This window comes from Phlebotomus papatasi, chromosome 1, assembly GCF_024763615.1.
Source record: "Phlebotomus papatasi isolate M1 chromosome 1, Ppap_2.1, whole genome shotgun sequence".
Classification (NCBI taxonomy): Eukaryota; Metazoa; Arthropoda; class Insecta; order Diptera; family Psychodidae; genus Phlebotomus; species Phlebotomus papatasi.
In genome coordinates, this window is record NC_077222.1 from 94024399 (window position 1) to 94043331 (window position 18933).

Below are 18933 nucleotides of genomic sequence, written 5' to 3' on the forward strand. Positions count from 1 at the left end.
TTGATTTTCGGTTCGTAAAAAGTGTCTCGTCCACAAAGGGTTAAGTTTGATTGTAAAGGTTTTTTGTAAGGTTTCTTGGAAGTATTCCTATTTTTGAAAATTTCATAAGTTTCATGGGACACATTTTCAATACTCATAAGGTTTTGCAAAACTTATCAAGGACTTGATGGTTAAAACTTTATATAAATATTCCACCACGCACTATTTTTGGAAGATTTCAGGTTGTGCGTAACTTTTTTGGATTCAATCAGTACAGTACTTGGATTTTCACTAAAATTTCACGAATTAATAATATAGTCCTATGTAAGTACTTTGTATTTTTGGGCATTAGTTACTTTGCTACATTTGTTACATTTCTTACATGCAATTGTTACTCAATCCGAGAATTGGATTGAATCCTCCAAATTCGATTTAGATAAATAAAATTTGGAGTGATGTTCAAAAGAAGAAGAAGAGTGCGAAAGAATGAGACAGACATATTTATGCAAAGTACGTGAGAAAGATAGGGATTCGAATTTCGACTTCATGAAATTTTCCTAATCTAAAAGGTATGCCGGAGCCATTAGGATCTAAATTTTCTGTTTCGTGTAGAAAAATTCAACCAGAATTGAAATAAGATTCCGAGCTCTGGTACATCTATTAGATCAGGAAAATTTCATGAAACCAAAATTTACATCTCTTTCTTTTGAATTGAAATTGAATTGAAATTGAATTGAACTTCGAATTTTGATTTCCTGAAATTTTCCTGGCATAAAAGGTGTATCTGAGGCACGATTTGACAGATTGGAATTGACATTTTTATCCTTTTTATCCATTAACAGGTAAATTTCCTTAGAATTGAGCATCGATAAAATTCGATTTTTTACTGACATTTTATTTATCCTTACAAATTAGTTTTTCTAATGCCCCCTTCAATATATTATCAAACAAGTAAGTGTTACAATAACACTTATTTCAAAGCCTAGATCTCTCCCATATTTCTCAGAGTGCAAAGGGCAAACTGTGTATGAGCGAAAATACCCGTCACTATTTAAGTTGATTTATTTGGGGCTTATTTTAGAGAAAAATAATTAACTTTGCGCTACTCCACCGGAAAAGTGGTGCCACTTGAAGCTTTAAGCAATTGAATGGAAAGGCGAGAAATAGACGAAAATCTTTTCCTAAATGGACTACTTTTGCTGATTCAACTGGTGTGTTGGAATATTTATTTTTATTCCCACATACACATTCCATTCCATCTCTTCTTTCCCCAAAAAATCATCTCCCACATCCCCCTCATTTTCTATATAAAAGTGAGAGAGTTACAAAGAGCCAAAAGCATTGGAGGTGTGGCTTGGAAACTTACCTAAATTGAGGAATTTCTTGTGAACTGTATCATATGGGAACCACTCAATGTTCTTTATTCGAAGTTTCTCCTGTTTGCCATCAAATAAATCTTGCTGTTCATTGGGATTTCTGATTTCATGTTATAAGTCCCAAAATGTGTGAATGCGTCCGGAAAAGGGGAGAAATGAAAAAAAGAATTTATTAGTTACACAACATCAAGCAAAAAAAGAGGCACTCGGTAAATAGCAAGGACCAAATCACTGGGGATGAATGAATGAGAAGAGATTAAAATCATTGCTAATCGACTGTCCTCAGAGGACATCCTGCAACATTACACAATAGCACAAGTGGAATGTTATTAAATTGATAATTCACCGATTATCATCCAACTGATATCTTTCCATCTACTTTTTGCCCACTGAAATAAATGGAATATTTGTGGGAGGTGGTAAAATTGTTGGGTGAAAATCGTTTCAGATATGGATTTTCCCACAACCACAATTTTCACTCTATATGTAGTGCTATTCCATTGTTGAAATTTTCTTTTTAATATTTCCGCTGGAAAAAAAACTGGCAGGAACATGAAATTGGGTCTCTGAGGGGAAATGTAAAAATTAATTGAAATTGCGGTTTCGACTTCATCATCATCCAAAAATACAAAAAAAAATTCCACATCCACATTATCGCTTACAATGAGTTTGGAAAATATTCTAATTTCCCCCCAAAAATGTAGTCTTTTTACCATGCTACAAAATAAATATTTAAATATTAATGCAGAATTATATTTTTTGTTGTTAAAAAAAAATTAGTTACTCATTTGAAAATTAGAGGAGAGAATTTAGTACAACATTTCCCAACTTTATATAAGCTTCAAATAATACAAGAATTTATTGAATTATTGCTAGAAATGTTTAGGAATGATTTGCTTTTATCAATAGGAAATCCCCGTCTAAATCCAATTTATTACCAATTATTTAATTTGAGTTGAGTAAAATTTATTGCATTATAATTTTAATTGTCTCCACATAAAACAGCTCAATGATTGTATATAAAGACAATATTTATTGCTATCATGAATAAATGTTATATTTATTGTTTTATTACCTTATTGACAATAGCTCGTTAATATATTCAAACATTTTTTAATAAACTCTTTGCTAAACCATTTGCAAAATGCATTTTCAGTGCTTCATGATACTTTCCGCATTGTGCACACTAGTTCTCAATTTTGATCACCGTTGCAAAGTATTTGAGAGTGAATTTACTACCAAAAATACTACCACGAAGGTCACAAGAATGCTGCTTTTATCTTTCTCGAAGAATTTTAAGAAAAGGATTTTGCTTTAATATTGCAAAATAGAGATTTTGAAACATATAGAGGGGGAAGTGGTCACGCTCCAAACGCACTAGCCTTCTGGCAGGAATTATCAAATCAATACGACTTTTGCAGAAATCAACAGATCAGCACGATTTTTGCAAAAATCAGGACACTTTTACGTCTTTTGCACAAATCAGTAGATCGATACAATTTCTAGAGAAATTAGAAGATCGATACGATTTTGAAGAAATCACAAAATCGACACGATATTTTCAAAAATCAGCAAAACGATACAACTTTTGCAGAAATTAACAGATTAGTACTATTTTTGGAAAAAACCAGGACATCTTTACGACTTTTGCATAAATCAGTAGATCAATACGATATCCAGGGAAATCAACAGATCGATACTATTCTTGCAGAAATTAACAGATCGATACGATTTTTGCAGAAATCAAAAGATCGTTACGATTTCTAGACAAATCAGAAGATCGATACGATTTTTGCAAAAAATCAGGATATTGAAATGATTATTTGCAAAAATCAGCAGATCGATACGATTAATGCAGAATCATAAAATCGATACGATCTTTGCACAAATCAGTAAATCGATACAATTTTGCAGAAATTAACGGATCAGCTCGAATCAAACAGATCTGTATGATTTTTGTAGAAATCAGCAAATCGGTACGATACTTGCAGAAATCAGAAAAATCTATACAATCTTAGAGAAATCAACATATCAGGACGACTTTCCCAAAAATAGATCACTCCGACTTTTCCAAAATTCACAAGATGTATACGGTTTCTGCATTACTCAGCAGTTCGATACAATTATTGCAGAAATCTGAAAATTATTATGATTTTTTCTGAAACCATGGAATCTTTTCGATTTCTGCAGAAATTAGTAGAACTATACGATTTTTGCAGAAATCAGGAGATCTATACGATTCTTGTAGAAATCAGAATATTGATATAGTGCTTCCAAAGATCAACATATCGGCACGAAGTTCCCAAAAATTATCAGATTTATACGATCTTTTCAGACGTCAGAAATCAGCACGATTTTTGCAGAAATCCGCATAAGAATACGATCAATGCAGAAATCATATAATCGATACGACTTTTGCAGAGAGCATATCGGCACAATTTTTCCAAAAATTCCAAAAATTCGGCAGATCAATACAATTTTTGCATTAATCAACAGATCGATATGACTTTTGCAGAAATCAACAGATCAGTATGATTTTTGTAGAAATCAGAATATCAATACGATTTTTCCAAAAATCAGTAGATCGATCCGACTTTTCCAAATTCAGCAGATCTATACAATTTTTGCATTAATCAATAGATCGATATGACTTTTGCAAAAATCAAAAGATCAGTGTGATTTTTGTAGAGATCAGAATATCAATACGATTTTTCAAAAAATCAGTAGATCGATGCGATTCTTTCCCCGATCGAGCAGATCTATACAATTTCTGCAGAAATCATAAAATCGATGCGATTTCTTGTAGAAATTAGCATATTGTTGCGATTTTTGCATAAATAAACAAGGTGATAGGGTTTTTGTAGGGATCGTATGATCAGTAAAGTTTTACAGAGCTCGACAGACAGATGCAATTTTTACGAAATACCGACGTTATCGTCACTTGAATAACTGCGTTCGGTACAAGTTACTTACCCTTTGCAGTAAGCCATAGCCTTTAAATTTAATGTGCTCTAAAATTGTGTGCAGTAGAATTTTAGTCAAAAAGACAAATAAAACATGAACAAATCATTTTAAAAATAGTTCTCCTGAATAAACTGTTAGACTTTAGGAAAATATTTCAGTTAAATATTCAAAATTCGTTACTTTTAATTTGTCTCGTGTTATTTTCAAAAAAAAAAAAAAAATTTTGCTAAAAGTAGAATGTAGGGGAAAGTACTCTCCCATCGAACGTTCATGCCTTCGAATAATGTGAATTTCTTTTATTTTCCCTAAGAGAATTACACATATTTATCAGGCAATTATCAATAATTGATGATAGATTAGATTAGATTAGAATTCGGGGGCGGCGAACAGCTCCATCCATGCGCCATCCAGCTCCACTCAGCTCCAGCCGCAATTCCAGCCTCAGCCACACCATCAACCACCATCCTCATGTCCTCGCTAGTTCGCCGTCTGCACCCAGGCCTCAGTGTGGGCCCATTATGCATCCCCGTCCATTGTAACTCCTCGTTTTAAGGGTCGTGTGTACTGAGCCAGCCAGTCTTCCTGATGAATTCCATTATACAGGCCGGCTTCAGTTGTGGTAGTTCGTCGCAAGAGAGCACCGCTTTACCCAGCAGTACTCGTCTTGTGTTGTAGAGACTGGGACAGTCACATAAGTAATGTAGGACCGTTTCCTCAGTATCGTTACAGCCCCTGCAGATCGGGTTACATTGTATACCCAATCTAAAAAGGTGTTTGTTTAGACAGTGTCCGGTGAGAAGGTTAGCAAACTGCCTCGCTTTGCAGCGCTTGCTGCCCACCAGGTACTCTGTCCTTTTACTGTTCACTTGTGGCATAAACAGTCTGGACACACGGCAATTTCTAGTAGCAGACCAGTTCGTTTGGTGTTGTGTGAGTAAATCCATCTTGATGATGGTTTTTTTTGTTTGGGGGGATACTCCAACAGCGGGTTCCGGACCGATAAATTCGGTCTTCGCTCCCACCACTGCGAGGCGGTCCGCCTCCTCATTACCCTCTATTCCGCAGTGCCCAGGCACCCAATGGAGAGTGATCTCGCAATTAAGCGAGGCCATTTCTATCATTTTCCGGCACTCAAGCACTAACGAAGAGCGGGAGTTATATCCTGAAATGGATAGTAAAGCAGCTCTGCTGTCAGAAAATATGTTTATTCGCCGGTCGGAGATACCAGCCTCAATCAGACTCCGTACTCCAACCAGGATTGCCGTGACCTCGGCCTGAAATACCGTGGTATTTCGGCCAAGAGGCACCGACCCACCAAGTCCAAGTTCTGGACAGTGGTACCCGGCACCTGAGGACTCTTCTACACGTGAGCCGTCAGTGAAGAGTGCAATTGTACCGGGCTCAATAATCTCACCCGCGTGATCTCTCCATTCAGCCCTTGTGTGAAGTATAGGTTTAAAGTTCTTTTGAGGCAATCTTTCCTCCAACTGGAAATCATCCCTCATTAGAAGGTCAGGATGCCTTCGAACAAGTGAGTCCATGATACGCACATGTCCCACTGGGTGGCAGCCAACCTTCCATGTACCTGCTGTGCGCAGTCTAAATGCTGTCATACCCGCCTCCGCAGAGCGGAAGTGGAGGCAAGCTTAGCATAACCTCCAGAGCAGCAGTGGGTGCAGTTCTAATGGCTCCTGTAATTGCAAGACAGGCTAATCTCTGAAGCCGCTGTAGTGCCCGAGCCGAATTATTATATTCAACTCTAGGCCACCATACCACAGCTCCGTATGAGATCAGAGGTCTAACTATGGCTTGATACATCCATAGTGTGATTTTCGGCGACAGACCCCATGATCTGCCAAATAGATATCGACATGAAAAGAAACATCTAGTGGCCGCGGTGATACGGTCCTCCAGATGTCTCTTCCATGTCAGTCTTTGATCAAGTAAAATACCGAGGTATTTTACTTCTTTCTGGAGGATAAGGTCTTTCCCAAAGAATTTGGGCGCCCTATACCCCTGCAGTTTGTACTTTCTTGTGAAAACGATGAGAGCGGTCTTGTCAGGGTTAACCCTAAGACCGCTAGAACCACACCATTCTTCGACAATTGTTAGTGCTCTTTGCATTAGTTCACAGAGCGTAGATAAAAATTTACCCCGTATGACAATACAGACGTCATCGGCGTATCCTTGTGTGTAAGCATTAGCAGAGTTCAATTGAACCAGTAAGCTGTTCACCACCATGGTCCATAGAAGGGGAGACAGCACGCCACCCTGTGGACAACCGTTGCTCACAGCTGCCGACAGGCGAGACCCACAGACCTCCGCCTCCACCATGCGATTTTTCACTAAGTTAGTGATGAATTTTTCTAGGGTTTGGCCTAGACCAAATTCTCTCATCGCCCTAACCAAGACCGCAGAGTTAACCCTGTCAAAGGCTCCCTCTATGTCCAAGAAAGCGACAAGAGCCATTTCTTTGTCACAAATTGACTTTTCGATTCGACTCACCAATTGATGAAGAGCCGATTCTGTGGATTTTCCTCTTTGATAGGCATGTTGCATAGGACTCAAGGGCTTCTTTATAAGAATCCGACTCCTAACATACCTATCGCAAAGTTTCTCCAGGGTTTTGAGCAAAAACGAAGTCAGACTAATTGGCCTGAAGGACTTGGGTTCCTCGTAATTGCTTTTGCCTGGTTTGGGTATAAATACTATCCGTGCCCGCCTCCAGGCATGTGATAATTGATGATAAGCTTACTAATATTTAATAAAAATGTGCAAGTCTTTTAAGAAAAATAAAAGAAGATTCATAAAATTCGAAGGCATGAACATTCGAAGGGAGAGTACTTTCCCCTACTACAAATATATGTTTTATTTTTTTAACATCTACGTATTCAATACTGAACTCAAATAAATAAGATTGGTGTTCCAATTCCATTCAAATGTACGTGATATGTACATTTAAATGGATATTCCTATATGCAATAAGTTAATACCAAACACTGAAAAGCATTAATAACGTCATTAAACTTAGATTTGTATTAAAAATTCAATGTAACGATATTATGGGTCTTTGGAAAGATTATCATCGGATATTTTCTTTAAAGAATTAAATTTTCCACTTAATATGTAAAATCGTAAAACTTTAAAGCATTTCTAACAAATATTTTTGAAAGAAACTCTCTCTCAAAATGTTCGTACATATTTCCCAAGTTGAAATACATAAAATTTAAATGTCATATCAATGTCTGTTGTATAAATTTAGCAAAATTTCTACGATGGAAAAGGTAAAATAATGTAGGATGATGATGTGACAGTCGACACCCACCCTCAGAGATCCCCCAAAAATGGAATCAATTGAATCTACCCTCCGGAAATTTGAAGGTCTGGGATCAGAGAAAAGGCAAAAGATTTGGATCCCCAGTGTTTTGGCATGAGAACAAGAAGATGTGTGATTGATGATTTTACCCAGTTCTTATGAAATTTGTCCAGTAGAGCATGACAGCTTCGGAGAGTGCGATTTCTGCTTTAGTGTAATTCCTCGTGAAATGGCTGAAGCCACCCACAAGTGGAGCACCAAAGACATATGGCAAATCCTCACCATGGATACAACCTTGTCTTTGTGGGTAATCCCCAAATTTGGATTGATATTCAAAGACATAGAGGAAGGAATTTCGATGATCGGCCGAATGGATATTGGCAGTTTGGGATATTGGTGCTACAATCTGAGCATCACTCAATGCTTCCATTGTCTCATCACGGATATTTATGGGATGCTGCACAGGACGCTCCCAGTCTGTATATTCATTCACAATTGTTGCCAGTATCTCATTGAGATGATAGCTGTAGGTATTTTTAACATATGTCCTCAGTATTTTTGACCTCCTGTCAGCCTCAATTCCATACTGAACATCCTCAGAATTGAATGAAAAGTATGATTCGGCCCTTGTTACGCCCGTCATGAGATCATATCTATTTGTTTGGTTAGGGCCCCATTCAATTTTTTTTTTTTTTTGGGCAATGAAAGTTACATTCAACCACAGCAAAAAGCCACAAGATTTCAGGCATGAAAAAGAACGAAACACAAAAAAAGGGGAGAAATATGAATTAAAGTCAGACGTTATGGGAGCTCCTCCATTCATTTTGAAATACTACTATACTCTTATATCTGAAACATTTTAAATACACACAGTCTGAGGAATAAATTTCTGGACAAATGTATTCACAACTTTTTTGTTCGTCTCTGCAATTTCCCAAATGGATATTGCCTCATAAATATTATGAAATTTTTATCAAACAGCACGAATAGAATTTTTGAATTATTTTTCCAATATTCCTTTTTTTCTTGCTCCGGTCCTAGTATTAAAGACACAAAAATTTTATAGTGAATTTCCATAGAAAATCCTAGGGTATTCTTTATGAAAATTTTTAGGTGTAAATCATTGCAGGGGAACTTAAACTAAAGTGATTGAGGGTTACATGGATAATGCTTGGAAATCCTCCCTGGGAACCCTAAAGGAAGGCTTCAAAATCTAAAAGGAATTCATGGAAAATTCGAGAAATCCACAAGGAATGTGGAAAACATATCCCAAGTAGCAAAAACTAGTCATGACAATGTAAATTTTAGCTAGTTTGATGTATTGACTTAGTCATTAGATGAGGACCTTTCAAGTAACAAGGCTTTCTAACTAAGGATCTCATCTATGCAATTTTCAAAAAATTGTCTAAATTAAAGTCTATAAAGAAAATGGTCTAGCGGAAAGTGCCCATGCTTTGCACGGTCCCAAGCTTTACAATGACTAAATTTTTCCTATGTTTCTGAATAAATACGATTTCACAATATATTTTAAAAACAAGACACTTTCCACTAGTTTTTAAAATATAGGAAGTATAGAAAAGATGAGTCACATTTATTAAAAAACATACGAAAAATTTAGTTATTGTAAAACTTGGGCACTTTCCCCTAAATATATCTCTAACAAAATTGAAATTAGTTAAAATTTCAAACGATAATCGCTGAAAAGATTATCGTTCAATTGAAAAGAGATCAATGTATAGCAGAATTTGAAAAATTGAACTCTCATTTGGAAAATTAACCAATAAAATACCGGAAATTTTATTTTTCATCCAGTTGATTATTATAACAATCATTGTGTGTTGTGAAAGTTATGCTCACATTTCAAATAAATCAATCAGAAAATCAGTAAAACTTACTCGAATCGATGTTAAATTAACTCTTTTTCGGCTTTTTCATTGTTATTTACGATCAACTATATTTTAGAGTTTAATTTTACTTATTTTTAGATGTAATATTCACAAGAGTGGTTCAACTTTTTTCAGAGTAACTCTTACTCTTTTTGTCCTAAAATTTACACGAAAAAAAGTTGTACTAGGCTCTTCATAATTTTTTTTTCATAAAACATTTTTAGCAATAAGAAATGAGAAATTTTTAGAAAAATACTAAAACTACATTTTTTAAGTATCGGTCCTTGAAAGCCACATAATTTTACCATTCCTCTGATAACACATGGATACCTCGACGATAAATTTTTTTTTTTTTTTTTAATTGAATTGTTTTATTTTTCATGCCCATATACACAAGGTACATCGTAGGACTATACATGAGAGACCATAAATGAGACGTGATTGGACCAAAACCGCTCATACGTCTGATTTTTCACTACTTCAATATTGGCAAAGTACTGCTCAAGCACGCCATAAGAAATCAACCAGAACAATTGGTAATCGAAAGAAACAACGTTTTTAGAATACAGAGAGGGTAGTAGCACATTTGATGTTGTCCTAGACCTCCTAGACCATAGAGGGTTGTAATGCTGTAATATCAGCCGCTTGTGTTTTCTGACCGATTTTGGCCGGTTTTCGACATACACAATCGAAATTAATTAGTTGTGATGCCTATTGATACTATCGCTTGGTTTAAACAACTCGTATTACATGATTCCCCGTTTTAAAGTTTTGATAAGAGAAAGCTACGTTAATTTAGATTTGGAATACTCGAACTAAGTAATATCCCTTTGCTTGTATCAATTCGGTGCTGGAAACTTTTTCTTTCATACCGCAAGGGCAAAATTGCAGAATTCGATTATTGAAATTTTTCCTCCACTTGAATTTTCCCATGGCTCGTAAACGCCAGAAAACTAGCGAGCTTTCCGCGAGCTAATTTTATCATCTTCATCCAGTAACACTTGCAGATAGGTGCTATCAATTTTTTTGGTCTTTTTGTCTGTTCAACTTATTTTCTTAGGTGGGCTCTCGGTAGTTGATGTGCTCTATAGACCTTTTTAATCAGAGTACTCTACTTGATTTTTTCCTCAAATTAAAATGCAAAAGTACCATTCCCCGAAAATATTTTTCTTAGAACTAATCTTAGTGTATTCAGAGATGGCTGACCTATAAAATTATTGTAACTTCGGACATGTGCGACTATATGTGTCGTTAGCATCACTTATGTCCGTCCGATGTATAAAAAATTAGTTGAGAACCTAGTAATAACTATTTTTAGGACTTAGAACATCTTATATTAAGAGTTAAAAATTACTCTTTTTTAAATCGCAAAATGGTTAGATTTTGAGTGAGCACCCTGGAACCCTCCCACCAAATTTGTAAGATCCCCCACCTAACGAAACCCAGTGATCTTTGACATAATTCGATCACTAAGGAATACACGCAGCGTGTTGAAACCGGAAGCTCTGGAGAAGAGTGAGTTTTTTTATATTTGGGTTGAAAACTCCACAAATTGTGTTGTCGCGTCTAAAGGGAGCTTCCCTCTGAAAATTCCCACTGAAGTTTGAACGACAATTTTTATATACTATATACATAGAGACATCTTACTGGCTTTTGTTCTTATTTGTTTTTTTCCTGTTCTTTAAGTTATACGCTGTTTTCTTTCCGATGTATCGTTTTTCTCTATTGTCGGATGCCCTTACTTATTTTTTTTTCAAATTGTCATAAGTTAGATTTTCAATAGTTCTTAAACTACTGGTTTTTATACAGTTTGTTTGTTTGTTTGCTTTTATTTTAAAAATTGCTTAAAACAGATTTATAATACAGCTCCAAGATATCTGTTTAAATTTTTGAAATTGCAAATCTTTTAAAATCAGCTTTCAATACTTGCAATATTTTGTTTTAGTATTGTTATATTTAAAATATTGGAAAAACTTTAACTTTTTTCTTAAAATTTAGATAAATTATGACAATTATTAGAATTAATATTTATGAATCCTTAAAATGAAACATCCTAGAAAAAAATTGATATAAGCTTTATTCTAGAATTTCAAAAATAAATTTTGACTAATTTAGTAATTTAGCAAAAAAACTTAATTAGTATGTATAAACTTACTTGGCCCTTAATGAACGAGTTTCTTTATCCTACTTAATTGAGGATATAGCAAATAGAATGAATTTGGTATCGTCCTTTAAGTCCTTTTAGAATAGGTAATAATAACCTATACTATACTAATGCATTGCAATCACTCAGCAATATTTAATGATCTATTCTAATTTAAGAATCTAATAAGATTTTAAAAGGATCATGTTAGCTTTCTGTGAGGAAGAATGAAGATTATTTGCTTTCTACATCTGAAGGAGTTGCTTGGTGCTTAGCAATTTACAAGATACATCGAAATTTGTATAGTTTGGATGATAAAGTCTTTACATGATTAATGCATGGTATTGTATTCGGCCTTAATATTTAATGAACTTTTTACTTAAATATTTCTGAAGATGGTGTATTTATGTTCATCCTAATTTCATAAAGAACTGTTAATTAGAGGTTTAAAGAACTGTTTATTCTAAATAATTATACTTTCTGTATTTCTTTCAGTCATTTTTTCAAAGAAAGATAAACATAACTAAACTTGTTTTACCTTTTCATTATGGCTAAAAAAAAACTGGTTGCGCTATTATAAGAGATGCTGCGCATTTTCGAAAAAAAAACTAACATTTATTATTCAATTTGGCTATCGCTTCCATGCAAAAATTTCTAATTACTTCAGTACTTGACTTGTTGTACTTTAATGTATTTTGCAACTTTGTACTATGAGCGGAGAATAATCAAATGAGACCACTTAAAACTTTATCAAATCAATATTAATTTTTATGCAATTATAAAGCTCAAAAAGGCTAAAGCTTTAGGTCAAATGCATTCCTCTTTATAAAAGACCCTATTGGCTATTCAGATAAATCAGTTTAAAAGTTTTAGAACCCGCTTTTCAAGTTTTCTGCACAATGCCTCTAACGATAATATCACAAACTTCATTTGTTTTAAATAATTATCAGCTACATGAAGACATTTGCATCATATTTTTGTAAAAAATTAAATAAATTCAGTCACACCGGAACTATAATTGTTGCACAGTGTTACTTAAGTGTCAAAATGAAACAAAATTGTTGCGAAATGATTAATAAAATCAATTTAATAAAATTAAAGCTTGATAACTCGAACAACAAACAAACTTTAAAATTGTTGTGATGTAGTTTTATGACCAATCACTTAAATTCCAATTTAACCACCGTACAATTTTTCTCAGTTAAGTGCAAAAGCTTTTTTTGTCATGATATTTATGTATTTCAATACAGTAAAATATAATATTGTGCTGGTCATTAAGAATAAATTGCCAAATTAATTAGTTTTTTGCTTTTCAATTGTATAAATAACTTTTTCTGTTGCCAGAAGCTACGAATTCTAATAAAATAAATTTTAATAACATTGTCGAGTTTATATTGAATCGCACGAATTTGACCTAATTGCTGAAATCAGTTTCAAATCATTTGCATTTGAAATCAGTTCTAATTTTTCAATTTAAACCCTCTGGATATCAGCCAGAAAATTACTTACGGAAAAATACCTTTTTTGGGGGAGACATTTAATAACAATTTGTGTATAAGCACAAAATGGGTCAGAGAATTGAGAGACACATAAGCATAAGCACACTCTTTAAGCCCTTATACAGTATCTCATTTAAAGCACATTCATTATCATAAGATTAAATTACATTTAGCAAGTGCTTTAAGGCCAAATGAAATTCGACTTTGTTGGAACACTATAGAGCTCTTAAAGTTGTGAATTAACCATGAAACCTTTTTTTCGTATTTTATAGGAAGCTTACGTTATACACGAAAATTAATATGAAATTTATGAGGTACAGCTGTAAAATCAAATTTACTACCACACATTTTTCCGGGCAATATATTTGCCAGAAAATTAAAAAGTAACAGTTTGTAAAAGGATGAGGTCAAGAGCACTATATAGAGACTTGCCAAGAATTTAGATGATATTTTTTGTTACTTCTTAAATTTACAAATTCAAGAAGGAAATTTGTAAGGAACTTATAAAAATTGTAGCTTCTACTAAGGGATACTTTACAAAGCTACAATAGAAATTCCTGCATGGAAATCATGTTGGGAAAAATCAACACAGAGAAAAGTCTGGATTTTCAAGAATCTGCCATTACAAAAAGTTATGTAAGACTAACTATACATGTTTAAAAAATTGTAAAGCTATAGTAAATGCAGTAGAGCTCTGAGTAGCTCTACTCTGAACGTAGGGTTGATGTTTAGATCATATCCACAAAATATTATAATAAAAAAAACAGTAAAACACTATTTTGATCACTTGTTTTTTTTTAGATGTAGTGCATTAGGGTGGAATCACACTGGCATTAACGTATTTCGTTAATTTACGTATATTCATTGCATTTCTTACGCAAATTTTCGATTACCATATTACCTTATCTCATACTCGGTGACACTAGGTAAAAATAATACAAGAAAATTGAAGATAGAAAACAAAAATTCGATAAACGGTTAGCAAAAAAACTAAGAGAAATTAATCATACAGTTTTTTTGCTCATCGTTTATCGCATTTTCGTTTTATTTCTTCAATTTTCTTATATTATTTTCACCTAGTGCCACCGAGTATGAGATAAGGTAATACGGTAATGGAAAGTTTGTGTAAGAATTGCAATGAAAATGCATAAATTAACGAAATACGGTGAAGCTACGGCGAGCATTTTACTGTCAATGTGATTCTGCCCTTAGTTCATATTCTCTAGGGGTTGGTCACCAATGATAAGGCGGCGGTAGACGTTCACTCAGAAAAGAGCTCTGTAGAAACAGCTCTTAATTTAGCTCTTGAAATAAGAACGGGCATTTGTGTCTTGGGTTAAATACTATTTTACTTGAACGAAAGCATTTTTTTTAAAACATGCTTTGGCTCAAGAACGTACAGTGTTTGAATTTTCAAAGATTAAAAAAAATGTCTCTGAAGGAATTTTAAGCACCGAGCAGATCTTGGAGCAAAGCATAACGAGCTTTGATTCCAGTATCAGATTTTCTCTGCTGTATCGCAACAATATTGACGTACACTCACAAATAATAAACGCAATTGAATTTCACGTTTTTTTTATTGAAGTATCACTGTATACATTTTTAATCTATTGTATTTCACATTCCCTATTTTTTTATTAAAATCTAAACGAAATTCATCCCTTTTTGTCTAAATCGAAACTCACATTTAGGAAGATTTTTTTCCATCCGACCATCGATGAGCGAGATGCCCGACATGTTTACAATTTTTTTTTCACCGGAACCATCTCGCAAAAATCTTTTAAATTTTTCACTATATAACATTTTTAAATAAAAAATCACTGTTGCACAACACTCCAGAGGCTCGAGCGAGCTTGTGAGTCACAATGTTTTGTTTTTCAGAAAAAAATATTTTTGTATTTTTCGATCAAAAATTCACCTAATTTTCACATAATTCTTGTCGGCACTGTATTTTTTAAACCACAAGACACTTCACTACTCGTAAAGGTTTCCCCCACAATTTTCACTATAATTTTATTAATAAAACTCGCGAAAACAATCATCACTTTGCGAATTAATTGCACTGTAAATTATTTTGTCTGCCATTTGACAGCACTGAAAGCCACTGGAAATTTTCTAGTGAGATGATATTTCGCTCAAGATACGCCAGCTCTTAGTTGATCTGTTTTAGAGCACAGCTCTTAATTCAAAGCACGACATGTTTAAGTTGATTCGGCTCTTAAAGTATTCTTACAGACAAGAGCTGTATTTTTGCAAATCCCATACAAAGTTAGAACTGCCCTTTTCTGAGTGTTATTACTTAAATATTTCTTGTCAAATTAATATGCTCTGAAAAGGTAGAGCTCAAAAGCAGTAATGTAAAAACAATTTAAAAAACAAAACTTGTCGTTACGTTAGGGGAGCAAATATCCGGATATTCTTCAACATGCTTGTATAATTCAAAAAATATAACTATTCCACTTTCAGTTTCAATGCATTTATTTAATTATCTCGGTAGGTAAATTGAAATCGAATTGGAGTTTGCGAACAAATACATTTTAAACCAATTTTAGTAGAATAGTTGAAAGAGAAACGAAAAAAAACATCAAATAAAATTAGCAAAAATAACATGTTTATAAATTAATAATGTATTCGGTGAGGCAAGTAATAAAATTTTTATAAATATTCTGGATCAAACATTATTTTAAAACAGATATGTTGATTTTCTGGTTGTCAATCCATGGTGCACCTCCGAATAACTATATCTACTTCACTCAATTAACCCGTTCGCATTTATCGCTTATTTTATTAATATAAACTACACGATTTTGGATTGTCTTTTATTTCTGTACAATTGATATATGGATTGATTCCGGAAAAAAATTTTCAGTCACTTTAATTGTTTAATAATGCGAGAAAAATATCTCGACAGAGTCAGAAAAAAGCATATTATTGCTCTTCTCTCACTTCGCGGAAAATCCTGCAAAGTTTTTACACGAAGTTGCACGCGGGAAGTTCAACATCGCGTCGATTTTAATATTTTCCTTCATTCTCTTTCCTGATATGAATTCTTGGTAACAAATTCTTTTCTTGGATAGTTACACTATATAAATAAGTCGACTTTGTAACGAATTCAATGTAAATAAACTGAAATGTAAAAAAGCTCAATAGCATGGTTATTAAATAAACTAAAATAAAATAATTTAAAATCACTGACCTTTAAGGGATTAGGAGAAACTGGAGCACCATCAAACACAGGGTATCACCAAACACTGCGTTTATTAATCAGATATTCGATTTCAGAGGATAAGGGTTATAGAAATTTATAGGCATTATAGGGATGCTTGTGCACTGAAGAAATAGTCGAGATAGTCCAAGTAGTTTAGAAACAAAAATTAGTGTTTGGTGCTACCCCGTGTTTGGTGGTGCCCCAGTTTCCCCTATATCTTGGAGAACGCCTAAAATTAGCGTTTTTTCTTTTGCTTTTTTGTGACTTTGCTTATCAATCTATCAAAACGAAATTTTCAAAAATTATTACATATCGTCGGTTCCGAAGAAGACTATTGTAAGTCTACTTACAATAGTATAAAAAGATAGTATCATTGGATGCAGAAACCTTAGATCTATATCCCCACAAAATTTTATTATGATTAAGATATTCCTGCAAAAGTTACAAGAAAAAACTTAAAATCAGCGTGCCCAATTATTTAGTTTTTTGCCCACAATTTTGCTATAATTAATTTAAAAGTAGTGTTAACTGGAAGATATTCAATGCGTAAGTATGATACAATAGTTTCAAAAGCTGAAAGTATACTAATTGCAGTTAAATTAATAAAAATAATTTTTAGCTGTCAAACTTTAAACCTCTTTCCTGTAAAGTTTACATTTTGGACTTACAATATAGTCTTCTTCGGAACCGACGATATGTCTTGAGGAACACAAATTTACAAAAAAAAAGTCACAAAAACCGCTTATTCTTAGCGAGATATAACTCTTTAAGACGTGCGCTCGATAAGAGCTCCTTGCGCCCCTTTAATGTAGATATATTAGGCATAATTAATATCGACGGTTCCATTTCATACTATGCTATCTCAGAATGACAACTTTTCAGGAGAGCCATTTGAAGAGAGCCATTAGCCGTCGATATATTAGACATATTATTATTATATATTTTTTCTTTGCCTAATAATTATCTATATATAAATAATCCTTAGATATTAATCTCTGTTCAGGGATGAACATGAATACAAAGCACTCAAACATATTTAAGAAAGTATTCGTTAACGCTTAAAAGATCCACTTCAAGCACATATTAATGACATAGGGAATTTATTATCCAAATTTACCACAAATCCCGATGCATCCTGCGAGGAACTATAAACAATTCCTTTAGACTTAAAAGATAACGAACCTTTACTCATTATTCCTGAATACAGGATGCTTTAAAAAAAATAGTTCTTTTAGATTAGATCATTAGGAATTGCTGAGTGATTGCAAGGCCCAAAGATGGGACAGGTTATTTCCCTTACCACAACGATCAAAGGGATGAGACTAGTCTCAATACATTTTCTATGTCCTTTATTAGTAAGGCAGTGAGTCTTCAGACTAAAGGTTTAGCCCAGTTCCCGAAAGTTGCAAAATCCCAAATAGTTGTACTGGTTTTACATTTATTTATAACTTTTACTGGTTTTTGAAAATCTCATTGATCATTTACTTTCAGTATTTAATCCTAAATCAAACTTTTCTCAAAAATCTTGACCAACAACCAGTTAAGGAGGTTAAACCATTTGGTTAAGCCTTAGGTCTGTAGGATTACGGACACATAGTTTATTTAATAATATTAAAAAAAAAGTTTATGCAATTTTGCTCTTGAAAGTCTCTATAATGATCTATGTTTAAGTTGAAATTTTAAGGGTTTCAAGGACTTCTGGAAGGAACCTTGGAATAAAATTTGTATTAAAATTTTTCTAAAACATTCAAATCCATGTCTTCATTCATGGAAGTTTAATTCTCCTTTTATTTACCTAGTATTATAAAAAAGAGTTTAGAGTGTTTTTAAAATTAATTAATTGCATATCTCTAATGTTAAATTTGAGATATTTAAGAATTAAATAAGGATTTAGGAATAGGACCTTCACCAAATCATTTTTAAGCTCTTAAAAAATAGATTTACTCTACCAAAACATAAAAATAATCAATAGTTTAAGAACTAAAAATTGATCTTAGGGTAATCTCTAACCCTTTAAGAACGATTGGGTCACCGGTGATCCAAAAAATTTTTCCTACGGCCATGTTAAGTCATATTTCGCTCTAAAAAGGTGGAAAAAATGATTTTTTCTGACCCCCAATTTTAAACCTTCTCGTTCTTAAAGGTTTAACCATCAAATTCCAAAATATTAACATCATATCTTCATTAATTGTAGTACATTGTCTAAATTGGTTATTAGGATATCTCTTTCCGAAAATCGAAATGTTGCAAACAAGCTTTGATATAGGGCAATAGCCTTATTCAGAACTTTCCCTAAACTGAAGTACTTTGAATTTTGAATTTTCGGCTTGAGTTGGTTGTGGTCTAAATAGGGGGGTGGGGGAGGGGAAATACGACACATAGCCTCTTCCCCTTAATCCCATTGTACACCTCCAAGTGGAATAGATATCTGGTAGGCCCCGGTACACTCAGGTGAAAGATTGGGTAACCAACACCAGGTGGTTAACTTCTTCAGGGATCTGGATCTTCTAGAGGGTTGGGCGAGGAGCTACACACAGAAAAATTTGGACTCTAAATTTAAGA

The 18933-nt window shown here is 33.7% G+C and overlaps 1 protein-coding gene across 3 annotated transcripts in view; it reads right to left on the minus strand.

Annotated features, from left to right (window-relative positions):
• The window catches only part of LOC129809771 (neuroligin-4, X-linked), a 161297-nt gene that overhangs the window by 50770 nt on the left and 91594 nt on the right, over positions 1 to 18933 (minus strand). For all 3 annotated transcript variants that reach the window (XR_008752673.1, XM_055859842.1, XM_055859841.1), the window contains exons 7-8: positions 7785 to 8288; positions 1346 to 1455 (exon numbers count right to left, since the gene is read on the minus strand). Coding sequence is in view for 2 of the 3 variants with exons in the window: in XM_055859842.1 (XP_055715817.1) it covers positions 1346 to 1455; positions 7785 to 8288 (614 nt within the window). In the remaining variant the exon portion in view is untranslated. The remainder of the gene's footprint in view (positions 1 to 1345; positions 1456 to 7784; positions 8289 to 18933) is intronic.